The sequence below is a fragment of the Scophthalmus maximus genome, chromosome 6 (genome assembly GCF_022379125.1).
Source record: "Scophthalmus maximus strain ysfricsl-2021 chromosome 6, ASM2237912v1, whole genome shotgun sequence".
Taxonomy (NCBI): domain Eukaryota; kingdom Metazoa; phylum Chordata; class Actinopteri; order Pleuronectiformes; family Scophthalmidae; genus Scophthalmus; species Scophthalmus maximus.
Window position 1 is genome coordinate 8,320,001 of NC_061520.1, and position 19,295 is coordinate 8,339,295.

Consider the following 19,295-nt stretch of genomic DNA (forward strand, 5'->3'; position numbering starts at 1 on the left):
CATTTTACAATCCTGCTATCATCTTTTGAAGCCCTGATGTGTTCATCACTTTAATGGTGAAACTGGGGCTAATTGAATTGCTTCATATACTGCTGGGTGGCTTGTGAATTTAATAATACATCATTGTTCTTTGTGGTGCCGTAAAAAGTACAATATTTTTCAGAAAAGCTTCAAATATTGTACCGCAACATTGTACCTATGACAGCACTTGAGCAAATGCACTGTCAGTTCGATCATTTCAATGAATTTGCAGGACTGCGTAAGAAAGAGGAATGTTTTTCTTATTATTCTCTTGGTATCTTTTATTGATCAGGAGGTTCCACAATCACTAGTCAGTGTCAAATCCACTGATGGATCTCAGTCTAAACACCATTTAGTCCTTTAAACACACACCATCTGTTCCGACTGTTCTCCATGAGAATGATCAGCTGCTGCCGTGATGCTGCTCTCCTCCCAAAATCCCTTCTTTTTGTCATATAATCGCCCTATTTATTTGATGTTTATATCGTTGCACCTGCAGTGGAGTTCCTTCAGACGTCCTCACGCTCGAATCGTGTAGGCACACATTTAAAAAAAAAAAAAGAAAAAAAAAGAAAAACAGAGGCTCTCGGCCCTTTGTTGAGACAGAATAACCTCATTTCACTCAACTGAATTATCTCTAAAATATCTAATAATGAAATCCAGGCGGCACAGAATATACTGGAGGTATATTCTCATTTTGAATAAGAGTTACCTCTTTGCAATTTCGTCTTGCCCCCCCTCGCCCCCTCCCCCTCCCTCTCACCTCCCCCTCCCTCCCCTCATCCAACTCTATTGCACTCTTTTCATTGCCCAGCTCACGTATTGAATCTGCCTGATGAAAACAGATCTCACTGCAGCACCACAATAGAATGGCTGATGCAGGAAAGATGAACCCTAATGGATTTTTTTTTTTCTTTCCTTTTTTCAATGTGCTCAAGATTGGATATAAGGCCTGACCTCCAGATGTAGTGGATCCATTTCAACAGCAGACATATTGTTTGTGGTGAAGACACAGAAATACATGGACACACTTGGACACACACTTACAGTACAATGTCAACAGCAGCAGCAGCAGCAGCAGCAGCAAAAGACCACTTCTATCTACATACTGCAGCGCTCCACCCTTCTATCTTTTAACCAGCGAAACTGTCTGAAATCAGAATTAACCCTTGTCATTTATCTATCCGTGTCAAGTGAGGCATTCATGATGATAGCATCTCATGTTTGAACTGCAAGAGTTTGCTTAATTACTTTGCTCGGCAGACTGTGTCAAGGTGAGGCACCGGTTTAATAGACACTCCGCTCTCAGCACAAATGAACCTCTGCTACGCTTTGGTGGTTTCGCCGGGGAGACTATTTGATTTAGAAATTTCTGAGTTTGCTTTATATGCTGCCTTTTTTTTTTTGCGCTGAACTTGAAGCAGAGCCCACCCTCCAAAAAAAAAAGGGGCCGCTATATGGCCAAGCTGAGACATTGAAACGAATCGTCCAATATCGAGATTCGAGAGGGTTTATTTGCAGAATGTAATTTTTAAAAGCTCAACTTAAACACATCTCAGATTTATTTTCTTATATTTGCTTCTGTGTCTCCACTTTCAGCACCAAAGAAAACACAATTTGAACCACCACGGACTAGTTCTCTTCACCACCAGCAGTTGCCAGCATTCGCAGTATATCTTTTTCGATGTATGTTGATTGTATACCAGCTGAACATTTCAAATCTCATGCATTTTCATCACACAACCTGCAGCAGTCAATCTCTTACAACCGCCGACTGGTGGTCCTCTGTAGCAGTAACAAATATCCTGAGTGCCGAGCGAACGACCGGCCAATCAACCACTGTCTCCACGGTAAAGGTCATGACCACAATGTGAAATGAATATCAAGATAAATGACACATGGATCCAATATGTAGAGGGGGAATCTTCCAACATTATATATGATATATAGTGTGTTCCAGATCTTTATCAAACCGAATTTGGGCTATTTGCTGACTGTTGTTTATCCGTATCTCTTCTGTGAACATTACAATACATTCTGCTTGACCTTCATATGAATCTATGTTTTAATGTGTATTAATATATTCTGTTTTCTTTAGAGGACACAGCTGACTGGTTAATCCATTACAGTATGAGACCACTGACAAAAACAAGACAGCACAAAAAATGTCTGCCACGATATGAACTGCAAACTGGAGTGCAGCTATTTCTGCACCTGTATATCAGTCAATGAAATCTTAACCTTCAAACCCTGAAAAGATTTTTTTTTTTTTACACGACTAAATTCTATCCCCCCCCCAAAAAAAATAGTCCACATCTGTGCATGTTTCAAAAGAGTAATAAAATATCTGACACTATCTAGTACGACTGTCAAAGAAAAAATATCCAGTGCACCTTTAATTTGAATATTTACATTGTATTTGCTGAGTAAGAAGAAAAAAAACAGACTCTCATTTAAGTCTCAGTTTCAATACGACACAACACCTTCAGGGCTAAATGCAAGAGACTGCTCAACTAGAGAGGCTTTGATTATTGCAGCCTATACATTATGTTTCACACATACGCTTGCACATACATCATGTGTTGGTAATAGAAATCTCCTCCATTTCCTTGCGGTTCTCGTGAATGCAATTACGCTTTGGAGATGCTAATTTTCTGGCGGAGCAGGTCTGTGCAGGAGCTGAGGGAGCAATCAGTGCGCATTCATGTCTGAGGGCTTGACGGACTGACTGATGCCTGCTGTCGAGGTAGATATGACGCTGATGGATTTGCCCACAATCCTGTTTCTCCATGCATCAGATCGCAAGGTGTCGACCACCGGAAAAAAATCATTCAGTTCCCCACTTAGCCACCGTATTCATTCCTCCGTTACTTTCTATGTTGAGGTTGTTTCGCATCAGAAAAGTCTCGAAAGATCATTTTAAAAGTGGAATTCGTCCGAATCTCTCTCATGAGATGATTTCCCCCCTAAATTGCAAGCTAGTTTCTGCTTCGGTTTGTGTGTGTGTGTGTGTGTGTGTGTGTGTGTGTGTGTGTGTGTGTGTGTGTGTGTGTGTGTGTACAAGTGAGGCTTAAATGTTTCTCCCCATGTCCTCCTGGGTATCTCAGATACACAAGAATGACTTCTTCAAAGTCTTAGTGGGGTTTTAGTCTGAGTCCAACCCTCTTTCCCCTGAAACGTCAAATACTGTTTTTCTGTAATCAGGTGTTCAAATGGTCCAAAAACACACGTGACCATAACTGATAAAATATTCATGGACACCCCGAGCATCAGATTTCCGCACGCACGTGGCCGCTCAGTCCTGCGTAACGCTACTCACCGAGGGCATTTGGCTGGAAACGAGGTGGCCGTCCTGCGCCAGCATGTTGGACATCATGAGTGTGGGCAGCTCTGGGTAGGAATACGGGTTGATGAGCCCGTTGTGTTGCAGCGAGTGGCAGAGGTAGCCGGCAGAGTCGTGCTCCATCAGGTGCAGGAGATGGGGCTCGGGGTGGTTCGGCGGAGTGATGGGGGGGATCTCGTAGTCCTCATCCCCGGCTCCATTTCCACTGTTGTTGCCGCCGCCACCTCCGCTTCCTCCGCCGCCGCCGCCGCTGCCACCAGTCTGACCTGTGTAGCTCTGTATTGAAAGACAGAATGAGAAAGATGAAGGAAAAGATAAAGTTGTGTTTAAACATAGACCACTGAAACTGAAGCTTGGCCAGAATCGACTTCTCTACGTCTCCATGCCATATGGGTCTCAGACGTAAACATTCAGCTCACAGTAACAGAGTTGCAAAGTTGGAATAGTTCGGGCGCCAAGTCATTTTCATTTCCTGCCTCGGCCATATTGGGTAACTGGAGCACTTCCAGGGCCGGGAATATGTATAAATCTCTCCCAGTTGAATCCTAGAACATGAGCAACTACATTGACAAAATATCATGTCGTTTATTAACAGTCAAACATGCACTTTTCAATAATCAAACTTAAAAAATGAATTTGTGTTCTCCACTAATTAAGTACAAATAGAAATGTAACCAAAAGTAAAACGCAAAAGTATAATCAGCAGTTTGCTGAACTAGAAGCTCCTGTTTCCACAACCGGTAAGAAATATCCTTCTTTTTCATCGACAGACTGTTCAAATCAAATCAGCTGTTTAACCTTTGCAGTCGATCAGTGCTCAGTCGTGGCATCCACAGCAACTTGGATTGCTACCATCAACGCTAGACTTCCGCTAACTACCACTGCTAAAATTGCATCTAGGGACGGAAACGTTCCCTCAACGTTCTACACCTTCATTGTTGTTTTTTTTGTGTATCTGGACTCGTTGCTGTTTATCATTGCTTTACTTTACTGCAGCAAGGCAACGAGAATCCAACTGGCTAAAAGCTGTCAACAGCAAAATCACTGCTTCTACACCGTGCCGCTTTACAAATTGCCTCTCATTGTTGAAACAGACGACGAACTGTTAAAATGGGATGACAGTTAAAGCCATGCTGTTAGTGCAATGATATACTTTGAGTGTGTCTGGCGTTGTGGCGTTTTTGCCTCCGCGTCATCCATTAATTTCATACATCAGGACGCCTTACTGCCTATGTGTTGTATAGGGGAAAAGAGGAATGATACACTGAGAAGTGTGGTTCTCATTTTCTTGCAGAGGAACGCCAAGATATTCGTGGCAGAGTTTCTCAAAATGTTAACTGCACTAGCTAATATTTGCTTGATGTGTCAAAAAGTAAATATCACATATCCTCACTCACACACACACACACACACACACACACACACACACACACACACACACACACACACACACACACTAATGCTTTGGTCTGTGCAAACAAACTTTTACAATATTTAAGGTTGAGCATAATTTTTTTTCACAACATTATAACTTTTTGAGGGACAACATGGGTAGTATGAAAAAAGGTGTTTATTAACTGTGTTTACGTCCTGTCCACAAAGTGTTTCAGTTTCCTGCGATCCCTCCCAAAGCTTCGCGAACTATTTAAATTCTGATCTGACGTTTTGTTAGCGTCGGTGTAATTTTGTTCCTAACGTTGAACGTCTCATTTTGGAAGAAAAAACACAACGCTCTCGGTGATCTGTAATAAAGACGAACCAGCCGCCTCTGCATTTGTGTGCCGTCGCGCTCACACAGTAAGTCCAATCAGATCAGAGCTCCGCACAGAGCCAGAAGAAAAGAAAAATAGCAGGGAAAATTCAACGGGGGAATGAAAAGCAATTTTGTCTGAGACGATCCAACTTGACTTCCATTGTAATGACTGAGTCAAATTAATCATCACAAATAATATTCTGGTGTCAGCCATTCAAGGGTTTTTTAATAGAATTTTTATGATTCATGTCTGGCAGTATACATCAAACAGTCAGTTCGGCAACATTTCTGAAATCAATTCAATATCATCTTTGTGTAGGCTGTCATCCTCAGCAGCCGAGTGGTCATTTATCTCCCAAACAGCTACTTTCGGAAAATAAGGGGCAAGGGGAGATGGAAGAGAGCAGAAGGGACACGGTGCACTTTTTTCTTCTTCTTCTTGTTTCTCTCAACCCCGCTTTAGTGTAAATGTTATTGTAAAGGTCTATTCTGTAATTTCAGGCCACATATATCAAAGGTTTGTTAAGATATGTGCATTTTTCAGATGCTTGGAATAAAAAAAGGCCCATTCTTCAGCAAAAAAAAACCCTCCATCAGCATAAAAAACTGTTGATTTGGTTGTAGTCTAAGGTTGGTGTTTGTTAATTCTGAAGTGACGGCAGCTTCAAATTATTCAAGTTTCGTGACTAAGCAGTGAAAAGAGCCGTTTGTTTCCATGTGGATCACAGATTGTGCCTCGAACGTAGCGAATGACAATTTGTATTCCCCCCCCGCCCCCCCCCCCATTAGCTTTCAGCGTTATTAAAACATCTCTGAGGTCTTTTTAAATGAATACCAATCTGAGGCGATGAGAGAAATTTTACAATTCCTACAACACTAAAACACTCATCTTTAATTTAGCCGCACGAGAAAGAAAAAAACATTAGCGGCGTTTTATTGTGAGGCTGCACAGACTCGCCGCACTCTCATCTGCCTACATGTCACAGCAAATGAGGGAAAAAAAGGGAGAGGAAAAGAGGTGTGATTGCCTCGGTTTGATTCACTTTGTCCCGATGTGGATATCCATTCTCTGGACTCCCCTTTGAAGACAGATGGGGTTTTTTCCCCCCGTAAACCTGTGGGGATAGTGTTATTGTTTGGTCTAATGGACGAGAAAAACGAACATTTCCTGAGATTCAATTTCCCTCATAATTGTTGGAAGGAAACGAACTTGTCTGCTGTAAACATCGGGGGCCATTGTGTGAAGTGAGTCCCCGTGCGCGTCCCCCAGGAGAGCCCCGCGCGCCGCTGTCGTCTTTCGCCACGACTGTGGGCTTGACCAGTGTGTGATCTAAATCCCGCCACGCTTAGTCATCATCCGCGGCGTGTTCATCAACGCTTTTGTTCGCCCGGTTTATAAATATATGTCCAAGCTGCGGAAACATTTTCCCGGACCCCTCCGTCGGCGTTTGATTGCGCAGAGGGCCGAGCGCTGAGCATGTGTCCCGTGTTAGATTTGCTGTGAAGGCTCATCCAGTGCCCTTGATGATAAAATGTAAATACCAAGGACGTTCCCAGTTGGATTGTGGCAAGATAAATTATTCATATGCCTCTATTCAGAATGAGATTGCATGTACAGAACCGCATGTACACTCCAGCTAATGTATACTCTTTTCTCCTTTAAAAGTAAAATCCAAACAAAGGCAATGTATTTGATGGATTGTATAGACCAGTGTGTGTCCTAGTATGGAATTGGCTTTTCAAACAAAAGCCTCCTCTTCTTCTTTCCTTTTTTTTTCTTCTTTTTCCCTACGAGGCGCTCGTCACGGGTTAACTTGCGGGAGTGGAGGCAACGCCGGCACACGGAAAAAGCTGCATTACACAGATTCTATTTTTCTCCCGGCAAAAAAAATCCTTTATTTTCCTCCTCTGATCAATACCACTCACTACGGGGGAACATTATTTCCAATACACAGTATGCTCGGTCTGCACAGTGAGCGAAACACAATCTGTACCATTTTAATTAAGAGACAGATCTCTCGACTGTAAGTGTTACATCGCAGCACACCTTTCATTTGGAAGAAACAGATGAATAGACAGTTGGTCTGGGACCGAGAGAGAAAATAACATTGATTGGGGAGCTTTCCAGCTTGTTTTATTTTTTTATTTGGCACAGATCTCTCCCTCCCTCTGTAACACTGCCTGAGTATCCGAGGCCTTCTGGAGATGATATCGACTGTGGCTAATGGCTCATTATCTGTACATTCTTCTTCTTATTAGAATATCGTTTGGATGCCCGTAGAAATTGGGTTTTTAGGGACGTAACCCAATTTATAGGAAACTGCCATGAAATGCAAGGCTGTCAAATGCAATTTGCAATAATGAGAAAAAGCTAATTTTCCTCTAAGTATTTGGAAAAACACCACACGTTCTTTGCATAACGTTGCGTTTGGTTAAGAATTGAAGGCGTTATTTAACAATAAATAAGCTTTTTAAATGGGAGGATTTGCAGCTTCTCTGTGTTTTACATCCTGTAAATTGAGTATTTTGGAGGCGTTTGGGTCTTTACTTAGACTAAACAGGCAATTAAAGCAGTCAACTCTGCCTCCTTGAATTATTTTCCCAATTCTTTGCCATTTCACAGACAAAAATGGTTCATTGGTCCTACGATGAAATGAATGATTAGTTGCACCTCTGCAGGTAATGTTTTGCTGTTTTTTTTTTTGTTTTGTTTTGATAGACAAATTATTTTTGACAGGTGGCCCGCACGCTGTGAACATTTCCCCTTACAAATAATCTTGCTTAGACATCATGCAACACGCCCCGGTCGCTTGTGTGCCACACAGACGCCGAGTTTGGAGTCGTCCCAAGTCAGCGTTGTTCCGGGGAGAGGGCGGGACCGACAGCTCGCAGACGTAAGATGACAGATCTGCTTTACCCCTAATGTGCACTTATCTGCCTATTGGAGAGCTTTGTCACAGTGGTGATTTATGCTTAAATTCCGCCACGCTCACACACACACAGACACACACACACACACACACACACACACACACACACACACACACACACACACACACACACACACACACACACACACACACACACACACACACACACACACACACACACACACACACACACACACAGACACACACTTCCACCAACACCTTCCCTGTCTTGGCTGTGCAGCCCTCCAGCACACGGAGACAAAGTCAGGCACCGTTATCTCTCCTCTCCACGCAGTACACGGTTTGCGAAGAAGATGGCAAGAATTCGGGAGCGTCATCTATTTTCATTCACTCCGCCGTCGTTCTCCCGAAGGAAGACGACACTGTATATTTATGAATGATCCTGTTTACTAGTGTGCACAGAGCTGTTGTCTTAATGTAGCAGCAGAGGCGAGCGGTGCCTGTCAGATGACAAAGATCTCTTACTAATCGGAGCAGCGTGGACGGTTCTGCCTTTTTTCTGTTTATTGCGCTGTTTGTTTTTCTGATACTTCTCTTTCTCTCTCTCGGCCTTTCCTCCCCCCCCCCCCCCCCCCCCCCTCTCGTTATCCATCCATCTCTTTCCATCAGCTCAGGCTTAATTAAAGCCATACCAGTTCTTCTGCTACAATATCATGTCAGAGGGTATCAACACACCACAAAAGCCCAAAGACAGGGAGGGGGAGAGGGCCAGAGATCGGGTTACAGCCATCCTACACCTCCACTCTCCTCTTCCTCCCCTGGCTGACCCAATCCCAGCCTGGCGTGTCCCTTGCAGAGCCCAAAACAGTTTCTGGTCCCTGCTAAACATCCACTGATCACCGCCTCCCCCCTCTCTCCCCCCGCCCATCCCTCTGTCATCTCATCTCTTTCTAAAACAGCCCTGCTGCATTATTTATCTGTCACTATGTTACTGTTTGGAAATCATGAAAGGGGCGGAGGGGATGGAGGATGCAGGAACCCCTGTGTCCTCGGTTTCTGCCCGGTGAATGGATGGCATGGGAGGGTGGGGAGAGGAGGAGAGGGAGAGATGGGGAAAAATGACTGTCACACTTTTTCTAGGAAATAAAAATCCAGCCACTATCGCTTCAGCACTGGCCACAGCCGAAGAAGCCCTGTGACAAAACGCTCCTTATTTATCATTATGGGAGGGAAAATATGGAGGGAGGGCAGCGAATAATTAGGCCGAGCCCCAAATGTCCAAAGTCCAGAGATACAGAAAGACCCATTCACCCCGGACACTGAGCTGATTACTAACCAGCATCCCATTGACTAAAAGCAGCCTTTCTAATTGCACATATTTCCCCCCTTTTCTTTTATGTTTCCTTCGCCTCTTCTCCCCCGTGTATCCTGTTCCCTGTGCTCGTCTCACTCGTCAGTCAAGGTCAGGAGGTCATCCTCATCTGATCGCGTGTCAGAGCAGATTAGAATCAGAGCTTTTGTGCCATGTCATATTTCATTATGCATTTGACTCATCCCGCAGGTCAAGGGGTCAGTGTGATTTGATTGGATGACAGAAATGATATAATTTGTGTTTAACCCTAGGCTGTATGAGGCTCCGAGTGGCGTACTAATGCATTTTGCAAAGACGGGGCAGGCCCTCTCCACAAGCGACTAATTTGAAGTGGCACACCGCAGAGTTGAAGGAGAGCCAGAGCTATTGCACAACATGCTGAGGTTATAAGGGAGGCTTTATCAAATAATAAACACAACCTCCCTTGTGCCTCTGTTTCTGTCTGTCTCTCGCACGCTTTCTTTGCACTCTGCAAGCTGATGCAAGTACCCAGACATTAACTGCCTTCTGTGTCTAATACATTACCTTTACCCTCCATTTTTCTCTCTTTATCAATTTGATTCACTGAAAACGTGTCACCCCATCCTCTTCTCTCTTGTTTTTCTATCCCTCTGCCTGTTCTCGGTTTCTTCCATCGCCGTCTAATAGCACTTGATTCTGGCAAGAGAGGAGGCTAATGGAGAAATGCTGTCAGCAACAACAACCACATCATTATTGCTGAACATGAATCCAGGACAAAACATTTAAAATATGCATGAAACTAGAAGAGACATGTAAAAAACAAAACAAAAAAAAAAACAATTAGGTTAATATTTCAAAGTGGAATAACAACAGGTTTTATGTATCTATTTATATTTTCCTCTGCCGGTTTGTACAGGAAGAGTTCAGGACCCCGTGGTAGTAATGATATGCAGATGCTGCCCAGTGTGTCAGTGAAAATTCAACTGTGATCTCCACTAATGCGGTCGGAAAACAAACCGCGGGTGCACAAGAGAGCTCAGGTTTCCCAATAGTCATCCAGAGTGATTGTGATGCCGATGTTGATACTGCTGTGGGTGACGGGGAACGAGATGGGGGAGAGGAGAGAGGGGCGGGGGGGGGGGGGGTGACGGAGTAGAAAATGGTGAGGAAGGAGCGGAAAAGATGGAGGGCGAGGGGAGGGAGAGAGAGAGATGACTCCAACATTTCAAATGAAGACCATAATCAAACTTATTGCCTGACAGGATGAATCTAGGATTACAACGTTACAGCGGCAGACGTACAGTATTATTTCCAGTCTCCTCTGTCTCTTCTGCTCAGAGCAGCCATGTCTCCTGGAGAGGGAGGCCTTTTTAACTTTGCTCATCAGCACACCACTGTCTGTTCTGCGAGGCCTAACAACAATGCTGACCTGACAAAAAAAAGGAAAAGAAAAGCTGCCCAGAGACACGACAAGGCCAAAAACACAGCAGCCAGTCAACTGTTTGTTTTTAATTTTTTTTATTTTCTCTGACTCCTCGGTTATCTTTATGTTTCCTTCCCTTCACTGTCAAAATCGTTCTTAGCATGTGGACAATGGCGCTTCTTGTGTCTGAATGACAAAAGCTAATTATTGTTATAAGAACAAGTAAATGGACAAAAAAAGCAAAAAAAAAAAAAGCAGCAGCACAATAAAGGGCTGGCGGATCTGTACCGACTGACTCTAACAACGTCGACGATAACAAAGGCAGCGCTGATGGCGCAGTCATTCAAACAAACGTGCATTATTCTGAGAATTGTTAGGATCCTGTCACCCACAAATAACTCTGCTTTACACCAGGAGAAGGAGGGTGTAAAATCGCATGTGGCTGGTGAGAGTGCGCTTGTGTGCCTTTGTGTGTGTGTGTGTGTGTGTGTGTGTCTGTGTGTAAGTGTAAGTGCGTGTGTGTGTTTGTGTGTGTGTGTGTGTGCGTGTGTCGTTTAAATTGTGTGGGACAAACGTATACTGTATATGTGCACTGTGTAATAGCTCTTGAAATCTTTCGTGCATATTTCTTTTTTATATTTCCCTGATTTTCTGCTTAAAACAAAAAACTATTGTAAGACACTTTCTGCTCTGTGTGTGTGTGTGTGTGTGTGTGTGTGTGTGTGTGTGTGTGTGTGTGTGTTCCTAAGTGTCTCCCCTCCCTGGTTCAGAGTCAATGAGGCTGTGCATTGGAGGCTGGCACAGCTGGTGGGAGCAGGAGACGAACATCTGGACCCTCGTACTCTTGGTGCCATTGTTAATAAGAGGCTGGTGGGGAACGGAGGGGAGTGGAGGAGACAGCTCTCCAGCGTCAATGAACCTCCCTGTCTCTCACCGCAGCTCTCTGCACTGCAACTCACACTCGATGCATTACACACTGCGTCCACAGAGCGGCCTCCGCCAGCGCAGCCTATCTGCAGCAAAGATGTCAGAGTTAAATCCAGACGAGTAAAGTCACACGGGCCCTGATTTTTGTCCTTTTTGGCAACATTCGCAGTGCGGGGTGGCAGTGTCGGTCTATTAGTCAAACCTTTTGTCTGGCACCACCGTGAGGTTGACATGTTTGTGTGTTTTTATCAACTGGCTCCCCATCCACTGGAGGGATGCCATGGAATTAGGTGCAGACATTCACCATCATGTCTATATTTTAAAATTGATTGGTACAAAATGAATTACATTCCCATCGCTTTCAGTTTTTCTCTGCTAATTAGCAAATGTTCGCATCCTAACAATAGTGAACTTGTAATGAATAAGCGATTTCTAGTGATTGTCTACATTTTCGGGTTCTGTAAGCGTCTAACTTCACCTGCGTTGCTCCACTAGAGGATTAAAAGTGACACACACACATATACACATAATGTTAAAAAAAATACACTGCAAAAGCTTTTTGCCAAAAGGTTTGTACCAATATTGCTGTAATACATTTAATAAGAAATATTATATCAACCTCATTTCAACTTTCTCCGAGCAGAGGTAATAAGTCTGCATGGATTGATGTCAGCTCAGGGCTTCACTCATACCTTGAGGAAACAGCATCAATAATTAACCATGCTTTTTTGCTCACCGATCTTGATTTAACGAATCATTTTCCTCCCTAATGACTTTTCGTCTTTCTTTTCTTTTACATTTAACAGCTACGAGGGGAAAAAACAGCTGACTGCAAACTGTGTACGTTTTATTTCTATAAGAGGAAAAACTCTGTGGCTGTGAAAAGGCTGAACAGACACAGGCCATTTTGTGCCTTTTATTATAGTCTGGCATGTGATCTGGCACAAGAGCGAGTGTTTGGTCTCTCATCATTCTATCCAGTGGGGTGAAAGGCCTAGACAAACACATTAAGGTTGCCATTAGTTTCATCGGATCACCTGGGGCAACGGGGGGGATGGACAGCCTGGCAGAGCGAGGGCCTTACACAAATATACAGCTGTGCATTTATATGTGGTGCCATGTCAGATGAGTATTTCAAACAGAAGGCTTTTAAACGGGGCAAGAGCATGTGAGGTGGGGGGTGGAGGGGTGGCGGTTTCCAAATGACTGTAAAAAGGCCACGGGGAGAGAGCTTTCCATCTTTCTGCTGCCGCGACAAATATGCCTGCACATCTTTTTGCTTTGTCTCCGCTCCCTGCTTCGTCAGCGAACAGCTTTAGAAATATTTTGGCAGGCTGCTCTTTGTTTTCATTTTCACAAAAGATGTAGGGAGGGAATGAGCAAGAGAGGGAGAGAGTGACCGAGTGAGTGAGAGAGAGGGCGGGGGGGCGTGTTAGAGAGAGAGGGGAATGGGCAGGTTGGAGAGGTACTGGATAGGAAAGGTGAAGAGATGTTGTCGGAGGTTTGGGTGGCATTTGAGGTAGGGAGGATGAGGAGAAGAGTAGGGAGGAAGAGTGGGGAGGGTGATGAAAAAGGGGGAGTTGGAGAATAGGTGAGGTGGAAGAAGAAGAGCAGACGACCCGATGTGAAGCAAGAAAACCAGGGGGATGTGTAAATGAGATGAACCAGGTGAGGTGGCATGAAAAGGGGAACAGCCAAGGGATTGGGAAGATTAGGGTGACGAGCAGAGGGTGAGGCAAAAAGTGAGAGAATCAATAGGAAGAGGAGGAGGAAGGCGGAGGCATAGGGAAGGAGAGGCCTGCCACTCTGGTCCCCAGCTCCAATCTAAACAGCAGGAGGAAGCTGTAAATCAGACTAACGCGGCAGAGTTGTAATTCAGACCAGCAGGGCCAGGGCGCTGGTGCAGGGACCCCGAACCGCGGGAGTTTACCAAACGCCGCCGCGCGGCTTTAATCAGCGCAGCGATCCGAAGATACTGTCTCCCCCAATCAGCAGGCTTCCTGTCAGTCACACACGGCTGAGCCTGACCAATCACGCTCCGCCAAGGACCCAGACATGCTGGCTGGGCTTTGGGTTGCAGCCAAACAAGGGAATTACTCATCCAAACTGGAGAGGTGGAATGGGCCTTTAATTCAGAGCACAGAGGGACGAGGTGATAGATTTGTCAAAGGTTGGACATAAAAGACTGCGGGGTCGTGTTCTACAATGGTTGATCAGAAACACATGGGGGAAAGATGAGAAACACGGGGGAGCCGCGGAGGACGACTCAATCACACTTATCAGACTGGAGTGTGTAGAAGTTTAGGCACTAAAAACTGTGGATCTGGTTCAGTCTGTCACCATGAGCTCTTACACGACTACATCTTTCGTCAAAAACATAGAAGAATGACGGAACACAAGGACTTCATTATGAGTTTGTTTTGTAAACTTAATAATAATAATCACATCTGTTGGCTGCGAAATTAGAAAGAAAAAAAGACTTCCCGTCTATCCACGATCTGTCACTGCTTTTCTGCGTCTCACAGTTCTGCCGTTGGCACTCAAACGCCTCCCTAATTACGATTACAACACCCAAGGGGCCAGCACATTCATCCTTGCCAGCAATGACTTACAGCATAATAACGGAGACGAGAGATGGCATCAAATTTACCGTTAAAATATCATTTGAAGCCCCAGCATGTAAAACAGGCAGACAAACTTTCAAATCGCTCGTCACCCAAAAGCCGCCTTTTCATACCGGCATTTTTACTAAAAGGGGGAAAGGAGGGCAACGCATTAACTTAAAAGTCAGCGGAAAATGCAAAATGTAGTCCACTTTATCGTCGGGCATTCAAACAGACCCTTTCAACTTGGCAATCCATAATATTTCGGCTTTGATGCTCAGGAAATGGCCACAGCTTGAAGGTAACGCTGAGCTGGATTCTGCTCTGCTAGTAGTAAGACTAGTGTGTGACTGGCTGGGCTGCACACACACACACACACACACACACACACACACACACACACTGTGCATGTTAAAACCACATGCAGCGTCTTGGCAGCAAAGACGCTACAGCGGCAGCCAATCAATAAAACCTTGTTACTCTAATTGCGAGATCATAATCTCCGTTCCTACTTCTGCTGAATATCCAAACAGTCGCTCCATTAGCCGAATTATTCCCCCGTGCAGTTTCTCCATCTCCATCTCTCTTTTCCGCACCCCCCCCCCCCCCCACACCCCCACCACACCCCTTCCATTTCTTCCTCGTGTTCCTTTTTTTTTCTTTTTCCTGTGACATATTTCTCTCAAACAGCAGTTCTGCTAAATGAATTCACAAGTCAGGGAGAAAGACATCAAAGCGAAGCATTGTCGAGGTAAAGTGCTGATGAAGTACACTGTTTCTCTCAGTTTGCGGCGGGGCCATGAGAAGGCATCGCCACAGCGCATTATCTTTGATCGCATCGCTCTTCACGGCGCGGCTAAGTGTTGGCACTAAGAGAAACCCCACTTCAGGTGACGGTGTGCTAAAACCCCAGCAATAATGCTCTTTACTTAGGAAGTGCTCTCCCACTTCTCACGGTGGAGATTTGGCGCGAGCGTGTCTCCTCTTGCGCTTAGGGGGGTCAGATTAAACCTGTGCGGAGACACCGGAACAAGCACCTCGGAGTTAGCCACTCTTTTCTGCATTGTTGCCGCGATAATGGCGAGTGGCCACGGGGCCAGACTTAGAGCTTGTTGATGCCAAGACCGGGATCCATGACCTTGTCATTGGATCACTAACACTTTGTCACTCCGCTTGGGGGTGGGGGGGGGGGGGGACTAGGAAAAAAAACAGCAGCGAGAACTGAGCAGGCTCAGACCGTGATGCTCATGGGAACATCGATATGACAATGGCACTGACCCTGTTTCCTTGTGACTCATCACGACAACATACCCATCTCAGCATCGAAAGCATCTCACGGGTCTGATGCGATTGCCTGGTCATGGCCGCGCTCAGGCCCTATTTGAAGGTGCCGTACGTATGAAAAAAATGTGTTGATATAGGTGAGTCAGATTAAATAGAGCAATTACGGTACATGGAGGTGGAAGACAGCGGAGCACTGAGAGGAGCACTCTCACACAGTTTGGAGGTGGAAGCGCTGACCCAAATGCATTTAAATGTAATCGGTGTGTGTGTGTGTGTGTGTGCGTGTGTGTGTGTGTGTGTGTGTGTGTGTGCACACAAACACATTTACAGTTTCTTAATTTATTCGAAGCTTAACTTCAACCAGTCAAACACACAATCCAGTGAAGCATGCTTCCTTGCATACAATGCATATGCAAATTGTTATACCTTTTTTTTGTTGCAGTTAGCATAAAAGAAACCTTTTCACTTTTACCAAATGATTTATGATTTAACACACGCAGATGGCTTAAGATTGGCCAGCATGTGTTTCACGAAGCTGCATTAAATACTAATTCGAAGCAATTTGAGTATGCAGCGTGTGCACAGCGGCGAAACATGAGTAAATTAAGTCTAACAATATAAAGTAAAACAATCAGTATGCATACTACAAACATCACAGAAAAAAATCACCTGAACACCTCATCATCTCCTTTGCGAAACGTAATTGGCAGTTGGTTTAAAATGTAGTTTCACCGACATATAACGGCACAAGTATTGTATCGCTTCCTGTAATGGTTAAGTATTAACAGTATTTACAAACTGTGTGTATTGTAGATATAGATGTACTAGAGATAAGATTCCTCAGTCTGTTTCAACACCCTCAAAAATCAGGCGTTATTAGCACGAGCACTCTTTCAGGTACATTTCCATTGTGAACATACAGAAAGCCACTTATAATGCAGCATATGCTGTTGAGGTGCGAGGCGGGGATTTTTTGCTTTTTCTCCCATCTCTATGTTTTGTTGTTGGAGTGCATGTCCACCCTTAAGGCCCTCTCTGATTCTAGCTGTCAGATGCGAGGAGAGGCTAAACTTGGTGAAGCAGAGAATAGAGCGCGGCACATGTCAAATATGACATGAGTAAACAAAGTCTAATACAGAGCAAAGCAAAATCTTCTCTCACCGCATCACCGTCTTTCATGCTGTCTCCCACTCCCCGTCTCTCTTGCTTCCCTGACCCCTACCGTTCTCCCCCCTCCACTCTCTGTGTCTATCTTCCATGCAACGTTTGCAGTATTTTATCTGTCCCCTTGAAATTTGGCAAAAACACTGTGCACATCAGCGCGACTTGTAATCAGTCAATCAGCGCGGCAGTTAAAATCCATGCGCTGAATCAAAATGGGCAATGAAAGCAGCTGCTCCGCGCAGTCTTTCGGACGGCGGAGTATCTGCATGTGACGTCTGTCGGCTAACAGCACTATCCTGCTCAAAATGACTATGCGCAACATATTGGTTGTGAGAGATACATCTAGATAAATGTTAGCAATCGTGTTGCGAGGAGCACCATAAGCAGCTCTGTGTCTCATTCTGGGCCCTGAGCCACACTTTAACAAACCAGAGCATTAAGAAATCATGCAAAACAGCAAATACAACCGAAACAGAACTACTGTAGCCTGTGGGTTGGTTCTAATAATTGCAATTGACAGGGACAAATTCCCTGTTCCCCCGTGTATGTCAGATGGGCTTATTCCCAAACTCCACAAATCCCTCTGTCCAAACACAACCATATGGTCGCCCAGTTGTTCACAACCAGCTGTGCTTCAGTGGATCTGTTATGGTTGCTATGTACTGTAGAAGCGCACTGTCTCCATTCAGACTTAATAAATCCTTTGTAATGAGGCCAAAACTAACTCAGACCGAAGCAGCGTTTTCTGCAGGGGTGCACAGGGGGTGCTTGTGCACTTGAAATATGGCGAATTTTTGAATTTCACGAAGTTGGCTGGATGGTCAACGGTGTCAGCTCAGAGAAAGAAGGTCCCAGCACTTTCTGTGTGAAATCTGGAGATTTCTGGTTTGGGTGGTTTTGCTTCCTCATACCTACTATAGAAGAAGAATGACTATATATATATATAGAAAACTATAGAAGTCATACTTCAAGAAGCTAATAAAAAATAAATAACTACTTTGGTTACTTTTTGAAAACAGGCTGGAATGAATAACTCAACTGAATGTATTTTCCCTTTCCCATGTTCATTACCAATCATAACAATGAATCTGTTTTACCCATCAAGCGCAGAAAGCACTGCAGAATGTTCTGTAACATCTGTCAGTGTATAACATGGGTGAACTAATTGGAATATGTTTTTTTTCAGTTCCCCTTGCTTTCAGCTGATGTCATAGCTGGGGTTGTTTCAGCAACAACAATTTGTCGTCCGTCCTAACAAGCATGGAAAGGAAAATGGCTCCGCAGCAATTCGGGCAACAATCACCGAGAACGGATGAAATAGCAGGTATTCCATTAGGGGCAATATGAGCTCACCTGGTTTGGGGAGAGGAACTCGTGGTTGTTCTCATTCATGTACATGTTGTCACCATCAAACTGTAGAGAGAGAGAGAGAGAGAAAAATGAGAAAACCATCAGGCAGAGAGCAACACACCACAACAAGGACAGAAAGCAGAGATTTTCAGTCAGTCAGCAGAGAAACAGAAACAGTAACACAGCAGCCTAATGACTCCAAGTCCTCGGCTTATAGACCTCGATGCTCTGGTGGATGTCAGTAATTACAGTTCATTAGAGACACGTGTAATTAGGCCCCGTCAAAGCTTGTGTAACTCACACTCTTCACCTCGGCCTGCCTTGTGTGTGTGTGTGTGTGCGTAGTGTGCACACGCGTGATCACACTGGTGTCACAAGGGACGGCGAGTTGTATTATTTTATTTTTTTTAACACCATTCAGAAACAAGGCAATCCAAAGTGTTTTACAGAGGCATGAAAATACATTAAAATAAGACATCAAAAAGACATTAAAATTTCATTTTAAAGACGATAAAAAGGGGGCAGTTTAAAATGCTTTACAGAGACATAGAATAATTAAAAAATATTTAACATGAGACATGCAGAAGACATTAAAATTGCATTAAGAAGACAATAAAAACAACCAGCAGCAAAAACCAGAAACAAAATATTCAAAGAAGAAGTTATATGTAATTTATTCATAAGCCCCAGCCAACAATAACAATGTTTGAAGCCCTAATTATAATGAGGTGACAATTTCATTTCATTGATAAGAAGTTTAGAATACACACTGCATGGCTCTATGGATTGCGATGTCCGTCTGTCATCTGGTCGCTGCTTTGAGGCGAACTACCACGAAACTTGGTTCCGATATTCTTGGGCCCCACGGGAATAGATCCCAGGGACTTCAGTGAAGTTCCCCTTTGTGGTTTCGAGTGAAACGCCTCGACGAATAGTTGAACTGGAACATACAAATTTGCAACCATATATTATGTCCCCATCAAGAATACTTTTAATCTAGCGCCTGAGCTGCGAGCATGTCTCAGTTTTGCTGCAACTGTCCTGCTTGTACACTTTGTGCGTAACTTGCTATTTCTCTAACGACAAACTAAATTTAAAGGTAATAGTGGGATATAAATTCACCAAAACAGCAACAGCTGACCTAGCTGCTTTCTGTGGTTACTGTCAGGCCAAACGAGCATGGCTGATTAATCACAAATAAAC

General features: G+C 44.2%; 1 protein-coding gene across 6 annotated transcripts in view; it reads right to left on the minus strand.

Annotated features, from left to right (window-relative positions):
• Window positions 1-19,295, minus strand: part of tox2 (TOX high mobility group box family member 2) — a 115,313-nt gene that overhangs the window by 25,554 nt on the left and 70,464 nt on the right. For all 6 annotated transcript variants that reach the window (XM_035631492.2, XM_035631493.2, XM_035631495.2 and 3 more), the window contains 2 exons: window positions 18,096-18,155; window positions 3,341-3,640 (listed from right to left, as the gene is read on the minus strand). In XM_035631492.2, the coding sequence (XP_035487385.2) occupies window positions 3,341-3,640; window positions 18,096-18,155 (360 nt within the window). The remainder of the gene's footprint in view (window positions 1-3,340; window positions 3,641-18,095; window positions 18,156-19,295) is intronic.